The sequence below is a fragment of the Pseudorca crassidens genome, chromosome 1, assembly GCF_039906515.1.
Source record: "Pseudorca crassidens isolate mPseCra1 chromosome 1, mPseCra1.hap1, whole genome shotgun sequence".
NCBI classification, from domain to species: Eukaryota; Metazoa; Chordata; class Mammalia; order Artiodactyla; family Delphinidae; genus Pseudorca; species Pseudorca crassidens.
In genome coordinates, this window is record NC_090296.1 from 116,663,376 (window position 1) to 116,687,712 (window position 24,337).

A 24,337-nucleotide genomic window follows, 5' to 3' on the forward strand; every position below is an offset into this window, starting at 1 on the left:
TGAACTCTGCTCTATACAATGGGAAAATCAAAGCTGCCAGGTTGAAAGGAGGTCCCTCCCCTTGAGCCATTTCCCATGGCTGCAAACAGTATGATTCAGTCATGAAAATCATCATTACACACCCCTTTGAGGAAGGCATTCACAGAGGTCCACCTGGAAGGATACATTACGTCGGGATCATCCGCTACTAATTCCCTTCCTGATGCAGGGTCCTGACCTCTCACCATTCTGAATACATTCCAGTGATGTGGCTTCACCTGTCCCTCCAGGACATCACCTGCAGGCTGCTGGCCAGAAGCTGCTGCTAGCTGATGGCCACCTATTGAGGGATGCAGATCTGCCTGGTTGCCGAAAGCTTAATGCAGACAGCTTTACTCAGGGCAGCCTTTGGGACCAGATATAAGGAGAGGAGGCTCTGTCAGAGAGCAAGTGAGCTGTGGAAGCAGACAATGCAGGGCCTGTCTGCCTGTGGACGTCAGAGCTGGAGAGAGGGGAGCTGGCTAGCAATAACCAGTAGGATTCAGCTCAGCTTTGAGGGTTATACCTGTGTGGGAATCCTAGCTTTGCTTTCAGCTGGGTAACCTTGGGCAAGTGGCTTAACCTTTCTGGGCCTTAATTTCCTCGTGCCTAATTCCCAGGGTTTTGTGAGAGTTAAAGAAGCTACTTTAACCCTAATAAATCCCAGGGCCACATGTGGCTCGGTCTCTGCTCAGAGTCTCAACTAAAGAAGCATAGTCCAACGGCCTAAGAGTCATTGGAAAAGATATTCCGATTCGAATTGCATCCCTCATGGAATGTCAAAGGGGATCCCATTCTTAACTGAGAGCAATACACCCCCAATCCTTTTCCTCCATTCTCTGATTTCCCCCAGTGTACAGTGTCAGTGAAGTTCTTCTAAGTACAACCTCCAAGGCCTTTGGCCTCTCTCTCTCTCTACCTCATTCCTCCCCCTCCGTACCACTGCCATTTTCTCTAGGTTTTTTTTTTTTTTTTCCTCTATGCACCTTGCCACTGCGGTGTCACAAAAAATCAAATGATACGGAGATGAGCTGATAGATATACAGGCAAGAAGTGGCTGGGGAAGAGGTTATGGCAGATTGCACACTCTGAAAGAACTCTTGCCCATCACACTGGTGAAGTAGTGATATAAGGCACGTGTAGCAGGGGCTTGGCAAAAGCTGGTTGTCTTCCTCCTTATTCAGTTGAGGAACCTAAAGGACGGTGAGGTTTGACCTGCCTCAGGTGCCTCTGACCACCTAACCACTGTTAGCAGATGAGCAGTGACTAGAAAAACCCTCTCTATTTCCTCCACACCCCAAAAAGCTAATATTAAAAAGACCTGGGAATGGAGACACAGCCTCTGCCTGCAATTTCCCCTCCCTTCCCTGCCGCCTTTATAGACAACTAAGCATGGAACTACCCCTCACCCCCACACCCTTTGTTCCATCTTTTGTGGACTTCATCCCCCCTGCAGGATGTCTTTCAAGTCATGTACTGAGCACCTACTGTGTGCCAGGCTTGTAAGGAGCTGGAGATTCAGAGACAAGGAAGCCTATCCTCAGTTGCTCGTAGACAGATAGAAACAGACTGCAATGTTGCGTGATGGTGCCTATAATAGAGGGAAGCACAGAATACCCTGAGCTCACAGAGGAGTTCTTAATCCATTGAGGGATCAGGGGAGACTTCCTGGAGGAAGTGCCGTCTAACCTGTATGATAATAACTAGTATCGTATATTGAGCATTCACTATGATGACAACCTCCACACTAAGTACTTTGCTAAGCACATTAGCTCATTTAATCTTCACAATACTAATGAGGAACCTCTCTCATGACAGCTGCGCTCTCAAGCTTTCCAGCTGATTTTGTATCCATGTGTCTGAAAATAAAGTTGCTGAAGCCTTAAAAAAAAAAAAAGAAAGAAAAAGAAATGAGGAAACTGAGGCTCATTGACTTTCCAAAGGCCACCGGGCTAAAAAGTGGCAGAGCTGTGATTCAAACACAGGCCTGTGTGGCTCCAAAGACTGTGCTTTCAGCCACAGGGCACTGGGTACAGGTGTTTTAAGATGCACACTGAACAAGCATGCGGCATCTGGGAATGGCACTGCTCACATCCCAGGCAGGATAACATATGAGAGTGTATGGGTGGACCCCGAGATTCAGGCCTCTCCACTCATTCCCGGAGCAGCAGGAAAGAGCCTCCTCTTGATCCAAACCTGGCTGTGTCCCCCGCCCTGAGAGGCAGCGGGGAGTACAGGCGCATGGCCCAGTAACTGCCAGGGCTGCTGCCCACCAGGCTTTGGTCATTCAGGTGGATAGTTACACCTTAACTTTAAACATTTTTACTTGAGGAAGGGGCACCTTTCTCTAAGTTGCACACAGGTGTCGTGTGGACACGCACGGCTCCACCCACCACCCTGCTGTGGGACCCTCCCCACGACCATTCGATGTTGGGAGATTGCAGCCACAGAGCAATATGGCTCAGCCGGATGCAGGGACCCAAAGACATTAGTGGGCCCTCAAGGACCTTCTGGTCCAGTACAGCAGCCCAGGATAAAGCCTCTTCTTTCAAGTCACCCCAGGGTCATCAAACTAATTCCCTTTTCTCTCTCTCTCTCTCTCTCTCTCCTCTGCAGACGGGCAGGATTGAACCCAACTACCCCAAGGTCTGTGGTCACCAGGGCAACGTGCTGGACATCAAGTGGAACCCCTTCATCGACAACATCATTGCCTCGTGCTCGGAGGACACGTCGGTGAGCAGGAGGGGTGCTCCCTGGGGAGGGTGGGTGCATGGGAGCACCTCCCTGCTTCTTCTTGGAGGTCTTCCTCCCTAAATGCCCTCCTTCTCCCTTCTTTGCCCTTCCTCTGTTCTCTTGGTCATCCCTCCAGCTAGCCCCAGGATGGGGAGTTAGGAAGGGGACAGAGGGAGTGAATCCATGGACTATTTGTACCTTTAGCATGTTTTCATTTGGAGGTGTTGACTTTGTAGGTGAGAATCAGAAAAAAAAGATTAAGTGTGTGATTTGGCACTCATCTGTAGTCTCAAAAGGAGAAGGATAGGAAGAAGAATATGGACAAGGGGGAAGGGGGAAGAGGGAAGAAGTGGATGAGCCATGAGGAAAAGAGGCCCTGTTCTTGCAGGCTGGACAAGTGTACCATCTAGTTTTGTCCTCTGTGAGCCACGGTTTTAGGGGAGGACACTGGGCTGAGAATTGTCATGACTTATCCAAGGACCCAAAACGGCGGCCCAGGATTTGAACACCATGTGTTCCACCACTTAGTGGGGAGAGAGAAGAAATAGGAGAAGGGAAATGAAGAGGAGGGAACAGAGAGGAGATGGAGGGAAAGGGAAGAGGGAACAGGTGGGAAGGATGAGATACAGGGAAGAAAGGCGGCAGAGAGTTTGGAGAGGGGAGTTGAAGAATCCAGGGAGAGTAAAACGTGAAGCCGCTGTCTGGCCACCCTTTCCCCAGGCTCTGCTGACTTTCATACGTGGAGGTAGAGTCAGGCGTTGGCAGCAGGCTCCGTGTTTCTGGAGAGGGGCCCCATGCCTTTCCTCAATTGCCCTTAAGCAATGTCAACACCCCAGCATGGAAGCAAGAGCCTCAGCTGAGCTGGTGAGGGGGTGCTGCTCCAGCCCCTGGCGTTCCCGGGTGAAGGAAGATCAGGCCACAAGCATCCCTCTAGTGCCCACTGGCATAGCCCAGGTGCAGGTCGTAGACTCCCAGGATATTGGAACTAGAAGGAACTTTGGAGCTCATGTCTCCTGTCTTTCCAGACCAGCCTGAGAGCTCCTGAGAGTAGAGGCCATGGCCTTTTTGGTTCTGAATCCCAGGCATCCAGCACAGAGCCTAGTACATGGTAAATACATAGTAGGTATTCAGTGGAATGGATACCTGGATGGATGGCTGGATGGATGGATGGATGGATGGACGGATGGACGGATGGAGAGATGGCTAGATGAGTGACTAGATGAATGGATTTTTGGATGGATGACCACATTGATGGATAGAAGACTGAATGGATGGTTAATGGATAGATAGTTGAATGGAAGGAGGAAGGATGATTGGATGAATAGATGACTGGATGAAGGTGAATGGGTAGATGGATAGAATGGAAAGATAAATGAATGCATGAGAGAATGAATATAGCCCAACTAATGAATGAGATTCACAGTAAATAGTCTCCATTGGTTAATAAATTAGGGGGTGTGGAGGAGGTCAGCTGGCACAGTACCTAATAAAAGGGAGTGGTGGGGAGGGGCTAAGGGAATGGGCTTGACCCACTCCTGAAAGTCAAAGCCCTGAGTCAACCCAAGAGGGTTCCTGAGAGCAGCAGCATCAAGGGCAGGGCCCATGTGAGCAGGGAGGGCAATAACTTGTGATGGGCACGCCCGATCAGGTTTGGCTGCTTTCTTCAACAAGACGGAGACAGTGACCAGGGGTCAGAGAACCGACAGGCCAGAGGATGAGCACAGGTGATGGAGCCCAGGACAAGTGAGGAAACCCAGAGGGCAACGAGGACACTGGTCGCTTCCTGGGCTGAGAAGGAGGCAGCTGGAGTTGGTGGGGGCTGGAGAGCTCAGTGGTCAGTATAGGTTAGGACTGGGCTCAGTGGGAGAGGGCACTTGGAGGTGCTGTCCATTGGTCTCTCCTGGGTGCAGGGAGTCCAAGGAGTGTCAGCGACCACAGCCCGCTCCGTCCCTGCCTGTGCTGAAGTGTTGAGCCACTGTCACTAGTCACTGAAGAGCAAACACCCCTGAAACTCAGGGCTGCCTTACACTGACTTTTCCAGCCACTCTGGGCTGGACACTCTATACGCCATTAGCCCTCATTGCCACCCTGTGCGACAGACATTGCCACCCCAAGCTGAGGGCTGCGGTCAGGTCACAGAACTCGAGAGGAGAGGAGGACTGCTGGCCCCAGAGCCCACGCTCTTCCTGATCTATGAAGTCTTGTGATGACACGAATCCACAGAGTCCGTGTTGGAAGCCTCAGGCCCCTCCCGGTGTCTCGTATTTCACCGGGGAGCCAGCTGGGAAGGAGAAGGGCAGTGTCCATCTGGGTGTCGGGGGACAGGTTAGGCTGGGCTCTCAGAGTTGCTGGCTGTCCTGACTCCACCTCAGGTCTGAACTTCCTGAATCGGGGCGAGGGTGGGAGGGGTCTCTCGCCCTGATGGCCCTGCCGGGTTCTAGCTCAGCACCTTATTTCACCTGAGTCAGGCGCCACGTCCTCCAGGACCCAAGCTAATAAACCAGACACCCATGCTGTGTGCTCAAGAAAAGCATAGGGCCTGGCCCTGACCGCACGAGCCAAGCGGCTCTCTTCAGCTGCACACGCATTGGACCACAGTGTGCCTGCCTAGGATGCTGGCTTCAGTGACAGCTTGACTGTGGACTCTGCTGGACCTGGAATTGAATCTCAGCTTCACCATTTACTAGCTGGGTGACCAAGGGCATGTTATGTACCCTCTCTGAGCCTCAGTGTTGCTCCTCTTTTTATAGCAATAATACTGGTACGTCCCTGAGGCAGTTGCTGAGAGGATGCGAGGTCTGTGCCTAGCACTATGCCTGCTGGTCTCAGGATGCAGAGTGAAGTCGTTGCATCCACAGAAGGTCAAACAGAGCACTATGTGCACAGGGAGGAGAGAGGAATTACTTTTGGCCGAGGTACAGGCAGGGTAGAGGGGGTTAGAGGGCTGAATAGACCCTGGAGAAGCAGGACTTTGACAGCAGAGAAAATGTTCTAGGAGGCCCAGGAAAAGGACATAGGCAAAGGCCTGGAGGGAGTATGTCTTAGTCTGCTTGGGCTGCTATAACAAAGTACCACAGACTGAGTGGCTTTTAAACAACAGAAATGTATTGCTCGTGGTTCTGGAGGCTGGAAGTCTGAGATCAGTGTACACCATGGTCAGGTAAGGGCTCTCTTCTCATTGTGTCCTCATACAGTGGAAGGGGTGGAGCTCTGTGGGGGTGTCTTTTATAAGGTCACTAATCCCATTCATGAGGGCCCCACCCTCATGACCTATTGCCCACCCCCAAAGGCCCCACCTCCTAATACCATCAGCTTTGGGGGTTAGGATTTCAACATATGAATTTGGGGGCAAGACAAACATTCTGACCATAGCAGAGTTCGTATGGTGTGCTTGGGAGACGGGGTCATCTGGTGTGACTGGGGTCCTGGGGTGGTGACCAGGGAGGGGAGTGGGCAGGAGGGGCGGCTGCAAAGGGTGGTTGGGAGCAGAGAGAGAAGGTTTGGGACACCAGGGTGAGCAGCTGGACTTTGAAGTGAGACTTGTGCTTCTCAAGCCATCTGAACATGAGCCAGGACACCACGTATGCAGTGTGGAGACACTGCACGCTCTGGGGGTCAGGGAAGGGGCTGGGGGTTGGTCACAGGGGCTTTGTGGAGGAAGTGGAGCCCAGGCACGCTGGGCAAATGCTGGAATATGGCTCAGCAGAGAGAAGGGGAGCACCCAAGAGAAGGGTATGGCTTGGGTACATGTCAGAGTGTAAAGAGAAAGGACACCGGGCTTAGGGGCACAGGGAGAGAGAGGATGGCCCAGAGCCACTGGTCCAGAGAGAAGGGGATGACGTCACAGATCAGCGAGGATCTAAGCTCTTGCTCTGGGTGCCAGTCCAGCTGCCCAGAAGCAGCTGCTCACAAACCCTCGCTTTGCCCCTCAGGTCTCCAGCCCTCGCCAGCCTCAGGGCCAAGGATCTTGGCATTGGAGTCAGCACCCCCTGACACCCCGAGGCTGGAGCCATGCCCCTCCTGGAGAAGGGCACACTGAGGGCCTAGGGGAAGCCCCTGCCCAAGGTCACACAGGGAGTCACGTCCCAGACAGGGCTGGAACCCAGGTCTCCTGACTCCCAGCCAGCACCCTGAGCACCTACTCACAGCCCTAGTTTTAAGTGAGGAAACTGAGGCTCAGAGTCTGGAAGGGCTGACAGTTCAGATCCATCCAACACTCAGTGTTTCGATCTCAGCGTGCTCTCTGTGCAAAGCCCTTGTGGAGCACCGAGAGCACGTGGAGCCGGGCCTCCTCACCCAGGTCCTGGGAGGGGGGCTGTAAAGGCAGAGGACCAGCGGCCCCCAAGGTGGGGGGAGGAGGCCAGTCAGCGCTGCCAGGACCACTCGGACTGACCTTCCCGCCTCTGCCAAAGCCCCCTCCACGGGCAGGCCTCCCTCGAGCCTCTGCAGACCACACGGTCAACTTACTGCGCATCAGACATGACACCCAGAACCACGGTTAAGAGGTCAGTCAGCACACCTACTATGCGCCAGGCGCTGTGACACACACCAGGGCTAGGGAGGGAATCAGACTGAAGGGGCCCAGAGAGATGCCGTTCGCAGCGCGCCAGGCCCACGTATCCCGGCAGGCCCTGCACACCCACTGCCACCCTTCCCCTGCCCTCTACTTGTCTCACAACATTCAGAGGATACTGAAGGGATCTAGCCAGCCCCCACCCCCTCCCAGCTCCTTTTCCATATCCCCATCCCTTGAAAAATGTCCAGTGACGTCCATCCCCCATGTCCCTCAGGATCACCCTCCCCTCCCCCCAGCCTCCCCTCCCCGACAGCATGAGGAGGTCCTCAGGAGTCTAAGCCCATCCTTCCAGGGAGCCAACGGAACATACCCAGGCCCTTTCCCAATGGGCTTCCATCCTGAGGGAGAGATGGGGGCTGTAACTCTCCCTGGCATCTGGCAGAATCCAGTTCTTTCCGCTGCTGGGTGATGTCACCTATTGTTGAAGGGCTGTGCTTTTTATAGCTTCTGCCGCAGCTAGGGAGGGCGGCTGGCAGGCGGTAGGGAAGGGCGCTATAGGTTTCCAAGCCTCGTGCTCCCAGCCCTTCTCCAGCAGCCACAGAGAGAGGTTTCTGACATCTCAAGGAGAGGAGAGAGTGATCCCAGAGGGAGGAGGAGGAGGGAGGCAGGTCCCTCTCCCAGGCTCAGCATCTTTCCTTTCCCTTCTATTCCTCTGCTTCTCCATCCAGCAGCTGCCCTCACCCCCCAGGTGATGCTCCTCCCCGAAGAACCTGGGGGTGGGCTGGGGCAGGATGAGAACCCTGCTGGAAGCAGCCGGAAGCCACCCACCACCCTGCTCCTACACACACACACACACACACACACACACACACGAGTTTGAGAACCAATACCTCTCTGAGGTGAAAGGGAGCAACACACTCCTTTTAGAGATGGAAGGACAGCAGCCCCGAGAGGCGGCCATAGGCCTAGGTTCAAATCCTGGCCCTGCCACTTCCCGTGTCTGTGATCTTGAAACAGTCCTGCTATAAAATGGGGACCATATTGGGCTTATCATGAGAACAAAATGAATATAGTGTTTCTTGGCTACTAAGAACTCCATAACCATTAATGTGGGGACCAAAGAGTTTAGATAACCTGCCCCGGTGAGGGCTGGCCAGAGGGTTGGAAGAGAGAGACACAGTGCTCTTTCCACTGTATCTCACTCTTTGCTTCTTGAGGCCCCAAATAGGCCTTCCATCACTGGTTTCCAAAAAAGACTAAGCTGAATGCTAAGCCTCAAAATGTAGGAAAGAAATCCCCACCAGGTCTGCCTTCCCATTCAGAACTAAAGGGGTGATTTGCCGTCTATCTAGCTCGCCACCAGCCAGAGCAAGGGCTAGCCTGCTTCCTTACACGTGACTCACTGCTGAATCTGCTAATGGTCGGAAAGTTTCTGGGCTTCTCAGCTTCTTCCGTTGGTTTGTTCATTGAACAAGTATGTCTTAGGTGCCTCTTATATTCCAGGCACTGTTCCTCACCCTAGAGATAGGGCAGTGAATTTAAAGACCCCACCCGTGTATGGAGGAGTTGACCATCAGTGAGAGGCCTTGAAGGTTGTCTGTGACCCAAATGGGGTAAGTTTTAGATTCTTGAGGGCAGGGAGTGGCACCTCCCTTTTGGAACAGATGAGCAGAAAGACAGACCGTGCCCTCTCCAGGTTGTCAGAGTCCATCCAGGGAAGAAGGAAGGGATTGGGCAGGGGCAGGGGTTCAGAAGAGAGAAACAGGGCAGTTTGCCTGATTCAAATCCTGAGTTTGAATCCCAGCTCCCCACTTCCTGGCTGTGCAACCTGGGCAAGTTTCCTAACCTCTCTGTGCCTCATTTCCTTACCTGTGTAAGAATAGTCATTAATGATAATAGTAATAATCATAGATAGCACATATCCTTTCATGTGTCCAGCCTCACATTTACCATTTCATTTAATCTGCTGGCAGCTACCTCACAAGACTCTCAGCAGTAGATGCTCAGTCGTGCTTCCTTCTGGGCCGTCAGGTGGCCTCTCTCACCTCCCTCTCTTAGGAGTGATTTGTTGCCCATGTTGGGAAACAGTTAAGTGGTCAGAAGATAACATTAAGGTAGACTTTGAGGTTCTACCTCTTGTTTAGGTAAGTGACGGTAAACTCAGTTTCTAGTAGTAAACAGAATAGTTGGCAAGAAATGAGGAGGTGGGAGTTCCAAGACCTTCTGGGCAAGACCCTCACGGTTTCTTTCTTCTCGCTGCAAAAGAGACATGAGAGTTGCTCTGATCTCAGCCCCAGGCGGTGTTTCTGTGGATTTGTTGGATGGAAATCCTAGGGCCAATGGCTGTGTAATGTAGTACAGCTAAATTGGATGCCATCAGAGGGCAGTAACCATATCTTATACTTGCCTGTTCCTCCCCGCACTACTCCAAACGGGGTTGTTTTTTGAAGTAAATACTAAGGAGTTGGAATCCATAGCTTCACCCAGCTACTTAGGACCACTGTGAACTCCAGCTCCTTCTCTTAGCTCCTGTACATCAGATACAGACAATAAGTAGTTCGTTTGCTGTAGCTGTGTAACAAGCAATTCCCCGAACCATAGCATTCTTTCCCTTAGAACAGTGTTGTCAGAGGGGCTGAGTAGGCCCTCACTAGGCCCTGACCCTAAGTCACTAGCAGCCACAATCCTCAATGTATCAGAAAGCAGAGAGACCCAGCCAGACACCTTCCTAATCACATCATAATTTTAAAGAGGAAATGTATTTGCATTCCATAAAATGGAGACAGACTTCATACCACATTCATTGACTACACAGGGGGCCACAAAGCACAGGTGAAAAATAGAAATCACATCTAGAATCTGACCTATCTAAGACTCGTATAGAATCCTTAATGTCATATTAAGCAAGCATTGTTAAGTATTACTAAGAGTGCTTAGTAATCTGCTTCGTAGGGTATATATTTAGTCTTCATAACAGCTATAACGTAGGTGTAATTATTCTTACAGTTGGGAAGACTGACGTTCAGGGAGGCTAATAAGTTGGCTGAAGTCTCACAGCCGATAAGGTCAGAGCCTGGATTCGAACGGAGCTTGTAAGGCCACAAAGCTCTCACTCTCTTGGCCCAGCTGCTCCCTCACGCATGCACAGGGACACTTGGTTTTGCAGCTTTATAAACTGTCCCTTTCAGCCGCCGTGGCTTAGCCTTGTCTGCACGCGTCTGCTGTCAACCCCACAAGACTGTGAGCTACTAGAGACCAAGGACTGGCCCCCGGCGGCCAACACTGTGACCGGGGCGGGGGAGGGGGGTAGGCATATTTCGTTGGATTGATTGGAACTGAATGTAACTAAACAGGGCTCTGACCCAGGGACCTATGAAAGGGACAGTCCCAGGCACAGCTGGCTTGCTGGAGAAAGCGCTTTTGCCACTTCTCCCCTCCCCTTCCTTCCAGAAATCCCGTTTGGCAGACTCTGTTTGGTTTCCTGTTGAATTGAAGTAACCTCTCTGAGAGCAACCTCTGAACAGATCTATAGCGCTCCTCCCACACCCATCCACTCTTTGTTCCCGGCAAATCCCTTGAATATTTAGGGACTGGAATTCCTTTTCCAGCTACTTAGGCCCACTGTGAACTGCAGCTCCTCCTCTGAGCTCCTGTCGTGCGTGCTGCCGACCGTTAGCTGTAGTGGTGGATCAAACGGAGCTAGTCTCTTCCCCCCCGGTGATAACATTCAATGATGTCAAAAGCAGAGAAGTTTGGAAGATTAATACTGTCTCAGTGTGCAGAAGAGAAAACTGGGGCCCAGGGAGAGAAGTGGCTGGAATCAAATGGAGTTATGAGGCAAGACGCCTCTCTCCTTCTCTGTGGGACATTTTCCATTTGAGACCCAACTCTAGCAGTTATTGGTGAAAACAGCTCTAGGCTTCCCCCCTGCAGCCCTTCATTCCTCTGGACTTGGCGCCAGTCCGGGGGCTGAGTCTGGTCACAGACAGTGCCTGCCCTCTCCATCCGCTTGGCTTACCCCTCGGTTCCTAGGCAGAGCTGTCACGCCAACGAATCAGCTCCTATGGCTAGAAAGCCTCAGACTCACAGGGACCCTGAAGCTCAGCTTAGCTCAACCCACACACCTCTAAAAGGTACGTACCTCTCAATTCATCATCCGGGTGAGGATCCTGAACCTCAGAGAGCTTAACTGGCTTGTCCAAGGTCATCCAGCTGGTCAGTGGGCTTAGAGCCTGAGTGGACCCGCCCTTCACAGCTTCCCCCGTGTCTCTCTACCTTACCCTGCACGTGATGCCATCCAGGGATGCCTCCGTTAGCTGGCTCCTCGGGAATTAGGCTGTTCTGGAAAAAGGCTTCCTTCTGAGCCTCAGCCCGAGCAGGATTCCTTGGGACGTCGATAACCAGGGATGACACACATGGCCTCTGGCCTCCTCTGCCACCCACCAGCCTGCCCCACACCAGCCGGGCTGACCCTCCTGCGGCTTCTCTGCCCACTGTGCCTGAACCCACTCACGGGGTCATTTTTCTGTCTCATCCTTCCCCACATTCCCAGCCTGTCTTTTCAAACGTGGGTCACATCCCCTCTTCTAATAACACTGTGCCTCCTGACCCTCCCACCCCGTCACCCCCAAGACTGGATTCAGGGCCCCCAGCTCTGTGCTCCTGTAGGTTCTCTGCCATGTGCGCTCAGGAGCAGGCTATGGGGCAAGCTTAGCGCCCCTCCCATTGCCTCATTATCCCACGGCCTGGCTCATAAGAGGTGTGAGTGGAATGAATGAGACTCAACTTTCAGTTTCAAAGATTTTCTCAAAGGCCAGATTTTCTCCCCTTCCTAATCAACACTTATACACTGAATGACATGGGTTCGCGTGTGTATGTACTTGTCTGGCCATAGACAACATCCTTTGCCCCCAAATGCCTCCACGCTGGCCTGCCTTTCTGCTCCTTCAAGTTTCGTCCCCTTGACCCTGAAAGCATCTCAAGCTTCCTGCTCAAGTGTAAACAAGGGTAGCCTATCAACACGGAAAAAGATGCCTGGTATTTCTAAGAATCAAAGACATGCAAATCCAAACAACAGGGAGATGGCATTTTTGATCTGATGGGCAGAAACCTGTTTTCGAAGGTATAGTTTTAGAGACATGGGTAAAGAAACACTTTCAGACTCTGCTGGTAAAAACTGGGACAGCTTTTTTTTTTAATTAAATTATTTTTTTTATTTTTGGCTGCGTTGGGTCTTCGTTGCTGCGTGCAGGCTTTCTCTAGTTGCAGTGAGCAGGCTTCTCATTGCACGGTGGCTTCTCTTGTTGCAGAGCACAGGCTCTAGGCGCTCTAGCTGCATGGGCTCAGTAGTTGTGTGCATGGGCTTAGTTGCTCCGTGGCATGTGGGATCTTCCCGGACCAGGGCTCGAACCCGTGTCCCCTGCATTGGCAAGGGGATTCTTAACCACTGCACCACCAGAGAAGTCCCTGGGACAGCTTTTGAGGACAATTTTACAGTAACTAAAAAAGTGAAACACTTCTGGGCATGTGTCCTACAGGAATACTCACAGCCATGCACAAACCTGTATGACAGGCCTGATCATCATAGAATGAATTGTAACAATGAAAAAAATGGGCAGAGCCCAGGTGTCCATTAACAGAAGTTGATTAAATCCATCACGGCATGGCCACATAACAGCTGTCCCTCTGGCCACTTAAAAAGATAAGGTAGAGCCATGTGTAGTGGTGTGGAAAAATGCCCACTAGCACTTGTTACATGAGAAGAGCAAGTTGCAGAAGTACATGTGTCATAGCATACCTTTGGGTAAAAAAGAAAGAAATGCGGAGGATGGGGGAGGTATTGTATGTATGAAGTGTGTGTGTGTGTGTGTGTAACACAAGCATTAGTCTCCGCTCTTCAAGGGTCACCTTCCTCTGGAACATTTGGGGACAAGAAGAATGAGTGTCTTATTGGTGACTACTGAGTCATCTACCTTGGTCCCCACTCCACCCTCCCTGCCATTTCCAGACGAGACCTCATCTCAGAAGGCGCTTGCACAGGGCTGTCGGGGAAAGACCGTAGGGCATGCTGGGCCCCCTTTCCATCACCTCCCTCCCCCAGGCTCCTGCCACCATGCAGGCTTATGTGAGTGTTGGGCTTTCCCGGAGAGCTGGAGCAACCACAGGAGATGATTCAATGACGACAGGAAAACCTCAAACTGTCCCCTAATTATAAACTTCTTCTCAAGTATGTTTTTGAAACTGAGAATGGTACTCCTAAGGATGACCCCTAATCCCTGACTGGACCTGGAGGCTCCCATGGTCTACATGTGCCAAGCTGGGTCTTCAGGGGAACACAACATGTGGGAAATACTCATTTCTACAGTCTCAGGGTAAAGCACCAAGAAGGGAAACCCACAAGGGAATTCCCTTAGAGGTACCCCCGGTTCCCAGCCTTGCTGCCCTGTCTTCGGGACTGCCTTTGGCTTTCTTTAACATGTTTTTCCTCTTTATTCATAGCCTTCAGAATTATCAAATGGCCAATAGTCCATATTGCTGTAACATAGTAAATTGTTGCCCTAATGTTGGTCACTTGGAGTATTTCTGAATTTTCTGTATTGCAATGAATATCTTCGTGCGTGGAGATTTGGGCTTATTTTGAATGTTAAAAGTGAAATTACTAGATCAAGGAATATAATACAAATGTCTCTATGGTTCCTACTAAAGATTGCCGAATTGCTTCCAAAACAGAGTTACTCTGATTTGTAATACCACCAACACCAACTGAATCTATAAGTTCCCGTATAATCTTGTCCATACTGTTTTTTTTTTTTTTCTTTCAGTTGGCTATTTTAGAAGATTATAAATGGTATCTCAAAGCTGTCTTCCCTGTTTTTCTCCTTACTGGCAAGGGTGGAGTTCAGATTTTCAAAACGTTTGTGTTAAAGGTGTCCTAAGCTATAGTCACATGTGCTTTTTCTTCTCCACCCAGTTAGATCATAATAAACAGCATTAATGATGATGATAACAATTATAACAAGAACTATAATTCCATAGGTCTTTAGAGCACTTTATAGTTTACAAACTCTTACAACCACTATCTTATTTTATTCTGCCAGTAGGCCAGGCAAGGCAAAGACTCCCCCCACCCCGCTCCATTTATAGATGAAACAGTTGAAACTTGCAGGGTATGCTTGGCTTGAGAAACAGAAGCCTACCAGCATTGATGTAAATAATCAGGGGGTTATTCAAAGATCGCAGAGAAATTGCTCAGTTTCTCTCTCTCCAGGGCCGCGTGATTGCTTCTCTCCATGAGTTGCACCCTCCTCTCTCTTCTTTGCTTCTTTATCAGCATCCATAAGCCTGATGATAGCTGCATCCAGGCTCTGCATCCTTTCGGCTCAGGCTCCAGCATCTCATCGGTCTCTGCCCCTCGGTTCATCATCTTTCAGGAGAGACTCCGGGCCTCCCAGTCTCCCAGATGGGTTTCCCTCTGCTCAGGTGTCCATCCCGGGTGGGGAACAGAGTGAGGGACAGGCCATGTGGTACAAACAGAGGCGCTGGGGCTGAAGGCACTATTACAAGGGTGTGGAAGGGAAGCAGAGATAGGCTTTGAATACAGCACTTGCTAAAAGCTGCTCCCTGTGTGATCCTCTGGGCCTGGCTAGACAATAAGAATCACGATATCCAGTAAGAACAGTCGCCAAGGTCTGCAGAGGCTTCTTGGAGGAAACCCTCCCAAAGGCACAGAGGAGATGGTCTCTTTTCTCTCTAGCCACACCCTGCAACCTCCCCCTCAGGCCTGTCGGGCTCTGCCCACCACCCTGGCCAGGAGATACCTTACTAGGCAGATCTCCGAAAGCCTGGTGTCTGAGGAAGAGGGCAGCAGGGGCTTCTCCTGGCCCTGCCCAGCCAGCCCAGGCCCTCCTTCCCCTCTGCAGGTGCGGATCTGGGAGATCCCCGAGGGCGGGCTGAAGCGGAACATGACGGAGGCTCTTCTGGAGCTGCACGGGCACAGCCGGCGCGTGGGGCTGGTCGAGTGGCACCCTACCACCAACAACATCCTGTTCAGTGCTGGCTACGACTACAAGGTGGGCAGCTGGTGGGCACTGTGGCCAGAGCCGACTCGGCGGGGAAGTGGAGGGAGAGAGAGAGGCACTTTGGGGGGCCTGTAGGGAGCACTGTTACTTTCCCGAGCCTGTTAACCAGTATTGTCACATCCATTCATTCGTTCGTTCAACAACACAGCTGAGCATCTTCTGTGCGCCCGTCATTCCTGGGGTTCACAGAGGCTGGAGGCACTGGTACATTGGAGAAGAATGCCCACTCCGTGCCCACACTCTCTGCCTGGTCACTTCTTAACCAAGAAGTAGCTGCTGCCCTCCTAGTAGAAGAAAGAAGCATCCAAAGCTGCTGGTGGGGAGAATGGAGCCCCAGCCCCTACCTCCAGGCATGCCCTCAAAAGAGGTGTGCCGGCCAGTGGAACCTGGCCAGGAACACTCACGCTTCTTGCTAGAAGCAGAAACCGAGCCCAGGCTGGGGCTGGGATCTGCCCAAGGATAGTTGTGGATTTGTGTGACAGGGACACATCAGCCTTTGATATAGAACCCACCGACACCATCCCTCATCCCAGCACATCCAACCCCGCATGGGGCGTCTCTCCCAGGGCCATCGGGTGCAGGCTGGGGACAGCCACCCCGTGCCAGCGGCAGCAGGGCTGAGCCCGCCTCCTGTGTATCCGCCCTCCCAGGTCCTCATCTGGAACCTGGACGTGGGCGAACCGGTGAAGATGATAGACTGCCACTCGGACGTGATCCTCTGCATGTCCTTCAACACTGACGGCAGCCTGCTTACCACCACGTGCAAGGACAAGAAACTGCGTGTGATCGAGCCCCGCTCCGGCCGCGTTCTGCAGGTGAAGCCCCGCATCTTTCTCGAGGGGAAGGAAAGGTATTGGGACCCAGGGCTCTGCTTTCAGCCGGCCCTGGAGGGAAAGGCTGTGCCAGCTCCCCTCTCCCGAGCACCTGGCCTGCACCTCTGGGGACCACCCCATCTGTTCTGGGCTCTTCTCTGCTCATAGGAGCCCTGCCTTGTTCTGGAAGCAGAGGGACCTCAGTAGCCTTCCCACAGACTCCACCCCTCTCCCCAGATGGGATTCTTCTGCCTGTTCTGGGGGCCAAACTGGTAACCCCCTTCAGCGCATGAATCCCTGGGTGTTGACCATCGTAGGCACAGGAGGAGGGGACTTTGGACTCACTGCCCAGCCACCTGCATGGGACGAGCCTGGAGAAAGCGGCTCGGGGTGTCAGTCCCAGGGACAGCTCCAAGAGGGGAGGTGGATGGTGAACTTAGCTCCAGTGTTGGTCTTTGACTCTGAGTCTTAACTCTGAGGAAGGGATTAGATGTCATTTGGGAGTAAGAAATTTACATTTCTTGAGCACCTACTGTGTGCCAGTCATGGAGCTAGATGGGATGGAAAATTTGGATGAAATCTGAGGTTTACCTCCTAACACAAGAAAGATTGGTGCGTGACCTGGTTGTGTTTATCTTGGAAAAAGCCAATATTGCAGGACCAGAATGTCATCTACTACTACAAACAATAATCACCGTAGTTATTAGTGTCGTTAGTATTAGCCACCATTTACTCAGAGCTCATTGTGTGGCAGGCACTGTGCCAGGGGCTCCCCACCGTCCCTTCATTTAATCCTCTGAGATGGGTACTGTTACTCTTCCCATTTCCCACATGGCAACGCTGCCCCTTGGAGAGGGGCTGACCTGATTCTCACAGTTACAGGAGGAGCTAGAATTCAAACCCGGACAGTTGGACCCCAGAGCCCATGCCAAGCAGAAAAGATGTAAGAGAGCAGAGACCCCAACCTCCTTCTCACAGATGTGGACACATGCCCGGAGAGGGTGAGGGACTCCTCCAGGGTTACACTTTTTCGGCAGAACTTGGAACTAAAATCCAGAGCGAGTGACGCCAGCCTGGGTCTCTGCACTGCTCCACCAGCCTCTGGGTCCTGCCTCACGCTGACTCATCCTGGCAAGGGGCCGCCATGTGTTAGGAGGGAAAGGAGGTGTCATGAGTCCAGAGGCAGGAGAGAAGGCAGAGGATGGCCCAGTTAGAAGGAGCCCCCGGTGAAGTGAGTCTCCCCGCAGTGAACCAGCATGAGTCTCCGGCCCCCTGAGCCTCAAGCTCTCCATCCTCAGAGAGTCCTTGCAGTAGGGATTGTTGTGACAGTTCAGAGATGCCTCGGTGAGAGCACCTGGCACCCAGCCCAGCTCAGGCCCTGCCTGGGACTTGGTCCAGTTAGTTCCCTCCTTCCCTATCCCCCATCCGCTCTGGGACCTGGCAGCGAGGCCTGGTTTCTTGGTCCCCGGCCTCCATTGCCCCACAGCACCTGTAGTCATTTCCTGTGGCTGCTGTGACAAGCTACCACAAGCAATGTGCCTTACAACAACAGAAACTGATCCTCTCACAGTTCTGGAGGCCGGAAGTCTGGCTCCCTCCGGCGGCTCTAGGTGAGAAGCCTTCGTGGTCTCTTCCGGCTTCTGGTGGCTTCCTTGGCTTGTGGCCTCACCTCTGCAATCTCTGCCTCCGTGGTCACACCGCCTTCTCCTTTCTGCGTCTGTGGAATCTCCCTTTACCTCTCTCTTCTAAATAAGGACACTTGTGATGGCATTTAGGGCCCCCGTGGATGACCCAGAGGTTCCGGGGATTAAGACATGGACGTATGTTTGGGGGCCACCAGGCAGCCCAGTCCAGCACCCTATTGTCTGGGGCCTGGCTCACCAGCTCTCTGTCCCTGCCAGGAGGCGAACTGCAAAAACCACAGAGTGAACCGGGTGGTCTTCCTGGGAAACATGAAGCGGCTTCTCACGACGGGGGTCTCCAGGTGGAACACGAGACAGATCGCCCTCTGGGACCAGGTCAGCCGCAGGGAGGCCGGAGCGGATGGGGCAACGTCAAAGCGTTGTTACTCCGGGGGCTTTGCTGGGATTGGGGAAGGTGAGGTACCATCCTGCCTGGATACGGGCTGATCCTGGCCCCCGGCCCGCAGGAGGACCTGTCCATGCCCCTGATCGAGGAGGAAATCGATGGGCTCTCCGGCCTCCTGTTCCCCTTCTACGACGCTGACACACACATGCTCTACCTGGCTGGAAAGGTAGGAGAAGATGGGGGAGGGACAGGGACAGGCTGTGGGAGACCCCTGCCCCCATTGGGCCCCCGCTCCTGCCCTACCTCCCAAGAAGAGCCTAGCCTCCCTGCCCTTCCCCTGACCCAACATGGGTCAAAACCTACCGTCAAGTCGGACACTCATTCTGTTGAGGTGTCAGTGACTGAGAATTCCTTCAGGGGTGGATTGGAGTGGGGTTTGACTTGGGAATAAGGATCAGAGCCTGACGTGAATCATCCCTAATGATGGGATTGGAGGCACCTGCCAGGAGATCTTGTTAGAAAGTCTGTCTGTAGGCCCGTGACCGTGCACGCACGCGCACAGTACCCGACCTCCCCCCCACCGCCCCCAGCAAGTCCCTTACTGGGGGCCTAGAGGCTAGGCCTCCTGGGTCTTTTGACCACCTCGGAGGCATGGCAGAGGCTCTTTTCAGCAGCCCGCTGGACCAGGACCTGCTGAGCCCGCCCCTTCCTCTCTTCCTTCCTCACCTCCCTCCCCACACCCGGCTCCTAGGGAGATGGAAACATCAGATACTACGAAATCAGCACCGAGAAGCCCTACCTGAGTTACCTCATGGAGTTCCGCTCCCCGGCCCCGCAGAAAGGCCTCGGTAAGGGGGTCCGGGGGCTCTTGCGGTTGTTAGGCTGTAGAAGGAGACACTGGAATTTGGCTTTCGGGCCACCCTGCCCCCAAAATGAAAAGTCAGACTCAGAAGGCCACGGCTCATGGGCAGGTCAGAATGGAACCTCTGGGTGCTGCCCTGTGAGGGTCAGCCCGCCCTCCTTCAGGCAGCCTGAAGACCTGCTCCGTCACCCCATGGGGCTTGGTGTGCTCCGTCATCTCTGGCCATCAGCAGCCTGCAGGAGTGTCGCGGTACCTTCATTCCCGTTTGCAGATGCGGAGGCCAAAGCCCATTGTTGTTCTGACATGGTGGGAGGAGGTTCAGTAACTAGAGGTCAGAACGGGGTCCAGGAGCATGTCCCTTCCTGAAGCCTCTGGGAAGTCAGGACCCTCAGTCCCCCAAAGCAGCTCTGTCCTTGCCTGAGAAGACAGGAGGAATTCCAGAGTGTCCCCCTCACTGCATCCCCAGGTTCTCAGGCAAATCCCATAGAGGGCTCCAGGATTGACGAGTGTAGTGAGTCCGTCCTTCACGCCCTACACTCTCCCACCGCTAAAGCCTTACAATGAAATCTTCATGCCCAGTGACTCACACTGGCAGTGCATCCGATTCAGCAGTCCCCCATTTGGGGTCCAAATCACCCAGAGGAAGGAATCTCTTCAGGGATCTGTTCCCTCCTCTCCTTAGAATTTGGGTCTGGTTTTGTCCCTCTGAGGATCTGGGATTATGGACACGGCCTGAGGGCCAGCTTCAGAGACATCAGGGCTGGAGGGGCCCAAGGACCCCTCTCAGGGACCAGCAGCAAAATGGAGGCCCAGAGATATGCCTGAGGTCCGAATGACCATTCCACTGACTTCACCCTTCCCCAGGGCTCTGTCATCCCCACCTCCCTCGCTGTCACCCCATCATCAAATAGTATAAAATGCAGCCTGGACTTTGGAGTCCAAGCTAGGTTTATATTCTGGTTAGGGACTGTGTCCCTAACCCCTCTGTGTCCCAGTTTCCTCATCTGTAAAATGGGGATAATTAAACCTACCTTGAAGGGCTGTTATAAAGCTTAGAGATCATGTATACAAAACACCTGGCAGAGTATTTGTCTCCTGTTCCTTCCTGTAGTCATTCAACAAACATGTACTGGGTACCAGCTGTGTGCCAGACCCTGGACTAGTCCAGGGGTAAAGTGATAAATAAAACAGAACACAGCCTCACTCACATCCCACTGAGGGACAGACAGACAGTAAACAAATAAGTAAGGAAAATATTGGATGGTAGTAAGTTCTAAGAAGAGAATCAGATGGGGTAATAGAACAGAGAGTGACGGGGGCTGTTTTAGACCAGGTGGTCGGGGGAAGCCTTGCTGTGGAGGTGACATTTTAAACTGAGATCCGAAAGGCAGGAAAGGGGAAGAGTAGTGCCAGCAGAAAGAACAGTTAGTGCAAAGGCCCTGAGGCCAGAAAGAGCCTGGCATGTTCTAGGAGCAGAAGGGAGGTGAGTGTGGCTAAGCATAAACATGCGGAAGATGGATAAGTGTTAGGGGATTAAGCTGGAGAGATGTGCAGGGGCCAGCTCCCATGGGATGCATTAGACAGGGTATATTAGAGTTCTCCAGAGAAACGACCAAGTATATTTATAAAAGGGGAATTGCAAGGATTTGGTTCACGTGATTATGGAGGCTGAGAAGTCTCACAATCTTCCCTCTGCAAGTTGGAGGCCCAGGAAAGCCAGTGGTATAATCCAGCTCAAGTCTGAAGGCCTGAGACCCCAGGGAGCCGATGGTGTGAATCCCAGTCCAATAGCAGGGGATGAGATGAGATGTCCCAGCTCAAGCAGCGAGGCAGGGAAAAAAGGGCAAATTCCTCCTTCCTCTGGCCTTTGTTCTGTTCAGTCCTGCGATGGGTTGGAAGATGCCCACCCACACTGGGGAGGGCCATCTACTTTACTGGGCCCACCGACATTAACCATCACCCAGGGGAAGGAGTTGGGGTTTCACCGGGAACTCGTAGAATTTTCTTTTTCTTGGGTGGATGGGTAGGTGGGAGTGGGACCGTGTGATGTGATCTGAAAGGTTGGTTTAAGATTGCTCTGGCTTCTGTAGGGAGACTGGATCTTGAAAGGGCAAGAGGGAGGCAGAGAGACCAGTTAGGAGGCCCCTGTGGACTTCTAGGCAAGAGAGAATGGTAACTAGGGGGATGGCATGGGGATGAGGAGATGAGGATGGATCCAGGAGATGTTTAGAAAGTTGGGTCAGGGCTTTCCTGGTGGCGCAGTGGTTGAGAGTCCGCCTGCCGATGCAGGGGACACGGGCTCGTGCCCCGGTCCGGGAAGATCCCACATGCCGCGGAGCGGCTGGGCCCGTGAGCCATGGCCGCTGAGCCTGCGCTCCACGACGGGAGAGGCCACAACAGTGAGAGGCCCGCGTACCACAAAAAAAAAAGAAAGTTGGGTCAGCAGGACGTGGGGAGGAGGGAGGGGCAACTGAGGATAGCTATTTCTCCTTGTCCTCCTCACCTGTGGCCACTGTTGAGCATTTGCCACGAGCCAGGCACCTTTCGTAGGTTCCAAGTGGCTTTGTCACTCACCCCAGGCAGGTCACGTAGCTCCTAAGTGGCAGAGCCAGGATTCAAACCCAAGTCTGCTGGCTTCACTTGGTACCATGATGCCACTTCCCTCCAGCTCCTGGAATTCCCTTCTCTGGAAGAGCAGCCTTCTGCTCCAGCCGAGGAGAGGTAGAACCTTAACTCATATTCAGATCAGGGAGAAGGAAACTAATGTTATCTGTGCTCATCACTGCCGGGCAGTTAACAAGCATCTTCGCACTCAGTCCCCCGACCATCTCGTGAGGGGCCACTACTGGACTCCTCTAGGCCACCAGGGAAGCTGGAGCTCATAGAGCAGTGATTTGCCCAAGGACTCCCAGCCAGAAAGAGGGGAGAGTCGGGATTCAGACCCAGGATTCTGTCCCACCCCAAAGCTTGTGTTCCTAACCCCACACTGCACTGCTGCCCCAGCCGGTGTCCAGATGATACAGCTGTTAGGGATGTTGTATCTGGTGCCCATGCAGACATACATGCACACACGCACCCCTGTCGATCCTATAAGACACATGACGGAACGGCAGTCTTGGGCTGCGTGTAAACCTCTGGGGTGCACGGGGAAAGCTTTCTCCCTCCTTCTTTCTCTCTGAAGACTGGGGGCACAGAGGCTTCGGGAAACCAGTTCATTTCAGAAGGTGATGGTCTCTGTGGCTTATACAGTCTCATCTGTAAAAAGAATGGATTAGATTCAAATAGTTCTGCAGCCCCTTCCAGTTCTCAAAGGCCCCAAATCTATAGCGTGCCCCTTGGTGAGGCAGGTCCGGCCCACGGGGCTTATTTGAGAAGTTACCACCCAGAGACAGAGCCTGACTCAGGAAGCCCCCAGCCCCCTCCTGTCTACTGTATGGGTCATTGCCTCCAAACCTAGTGCCCTCCACCTGTGCCTTTCCCCTGGCCAAGGTCATCAGGAAGGAGGGGCGATGAGGGGGGATTCCCGGGACCCCATGTAGCCGTATGTATGCCTGTCCACAGGGGTTATGCCCAAGCACGGGCTGGATGTGTCTGCCTGCGAGGTGTTCCGATTCTACAAGCTGGTGACTCTCAAGGGCCTGATTGAGCCTATCTCCATGATCGTGCCCCGGAGGGTGAGTGGGGCTGGGCTGGTTCCAAAGGGCCCCGGCATTGAAGCCTAGCTTTCTCGCCACTGACTGTAAGCCTGGCGGAGCCCGGAAGAAGGAGCCCTTTTCCTGTGGATTGGGGTGGGGGATGGAGGCCGTTCTAAGGTGAGGACAGTTTGGCTGGCTAAGGTGGGAATTCCAAATGGGAGACACTGTGAGTACAAAGGCCGGAGACAGGGCAGCAGGTATGCAGTTGGACGTCAGCAAAGAGGAGAATCTGACTGGAGAGCACGGGCTTTCTCAGCAGCCCCCCATCTGTCCACTCTTCTGCTTCCCCCGCTGCAGTCGGATTCCTACCAGGAAGACATTTACCCCATGACGCCGGGCACAGAGCCAGCCCTGACCCCCGATGAGTGGCTGGGAGGCATCAACCGAGGTACTGCAAGGGGTGGGCTTCCCAGAAGAGGCTAGGAGACTGCAACCTTGGCATTCGGTCTAGCCCACCCCCTTCCCCTTGCATATCCTCCTAATTGAACTTGCCCTCACACTCAGCCGACTGTCGGGCGTGGTGTTCAGTGAGAGCCACCATCACTTGACAGTCAATGGAACTGTCGGTGAGAACACGTCCCTTGCCTTTCTTAGATCCTGTGCTGATGTCTTTGAAAGAAGGCTATAAGAAGTCCCCCAAAATGGTATTCAAGGCTCCCATCAAAGAAAAGAAGAGCGTTGTGGTCAACGGAATAGATTTATTAGAAAATGTCCCACCCAGGACAGAGAATGAGGTAAGGAATATAAGTTATTGCTGCCACACATCCTGGCAGAGCGAGACCTCTGCATTTCAATTATGGGCTTCAGGCCTTTAAGCTAGCTCCGTTCTGGGGCATTTTTCTTTCTCTGACAAATACCGTAAGTAGCCTGCTGTTGGCTTCCGTTGCCTCTGACCCCAATAACTAGAGGCTGGGCTACGGTAGGGATACTGATGCCCCTCAAACCCGCGAACCCAGAGTTACGTGTCCCCTAGTGAATCCATTTCAGAATGTGGCTGTCATCTGGAGTTATAAATTCCTGACTCATGGGGAAAGCCAGCCTCATGCATTACAGCACTGCTTTCCTCCCTGGCATGGCAGCAGCAGCAGGGTCTGATGATTTCCTGTTTTTGTGGAAGAGGCTGCGTGTTGATGAAAGTACTCTTTGTACCATTTGGAAAGGGAGCAGCTCATCAGGGGTAACCGGAGCTGGGCCTTGTCCACGCCCCCCAGAGGCCTCTCCTTCCAGCCACACCCTCGGTCCCTGGCACCAGCGTAGTTCAGCTCAGCCAGGATTCATGGAATGCCCACCGTGTGCCAGGCCCTGGGCTTGATGCAGCTGCGGTGGAGATGGCGGCAGGGACCCACCTGCATTTGGATCCTGGCCCTCTCAATTCCTGGCTGTGCCTGAACATGTTTCCTGACTTCCCTAAGTCCATTTCCTCATGGTAAAACGGGGCTATGAGATGCTGTGAGCATTAAAGAGACCATTGCTAAGTATCTAGCACTCTTCCTGCTCACGTTAAATGCATAACGAGGCTAACTGTATTAGCTCTCGATTACCATGTAGCAAATTACCCCAAGACTTAGGGACTTAAACCCCAAACATTTATTATC

The 24,337-nt window shown here is 52.9% G+C and overlaps 1 protein-coding gene across 3 annotated transcripts in view; it reads left to right on the forward strand.

The window, feature by feature from the left end:
• The window catches only part of CORO2B (coronin 2B), a 140,349-nt gene that overhangs the window by 110,899 nt on the left and 5,113 nt on the right, over positions 1 to 24,337 (forward strand). For all 3 annotated transcript variants that reach the window (XM_067751823.1, XM_067751821.1, XM_067751820.1), the window contains exons 3-11: positions 2,635 to 2,751; positions 15,187 to 15,336; positions 15,996 to 16,160; positions 18,059 to 18,175; positions 18,307 to 18,411; positions 18,937 to 19,033; positions 22,609 to 22,721; positions 23,040 to 23,130; positions 23,337 to 23,476. In XM_067751823.1, coding sequence (XP_067607924.1) covers positions 2,635 to 2,751; positions 15,187 to 15,336; positions 15,996 to 16,160; positions 18,059 to 18,175; positions 18,307 to 18,411; positions 18,937 to 19,033; positions 22,609 to 22,721; positions 23,040 to 23,130; positions 23,337 to 23,476 — 1,095 coding nt within the window. The remainder of the gene's footprint in view (positions 1 to 2,634; positions 2,752 to 15,186; positions 15,337 to 15,995; positions 16,161 to 18,058; positions 18,176 to 18,306; positions 18,412 to 18,936; positions 19,034 to 22,608; positions 22,722 to 23,039; positions 23,131 to 23,336; positions 23,477 to 24,337) is intronic.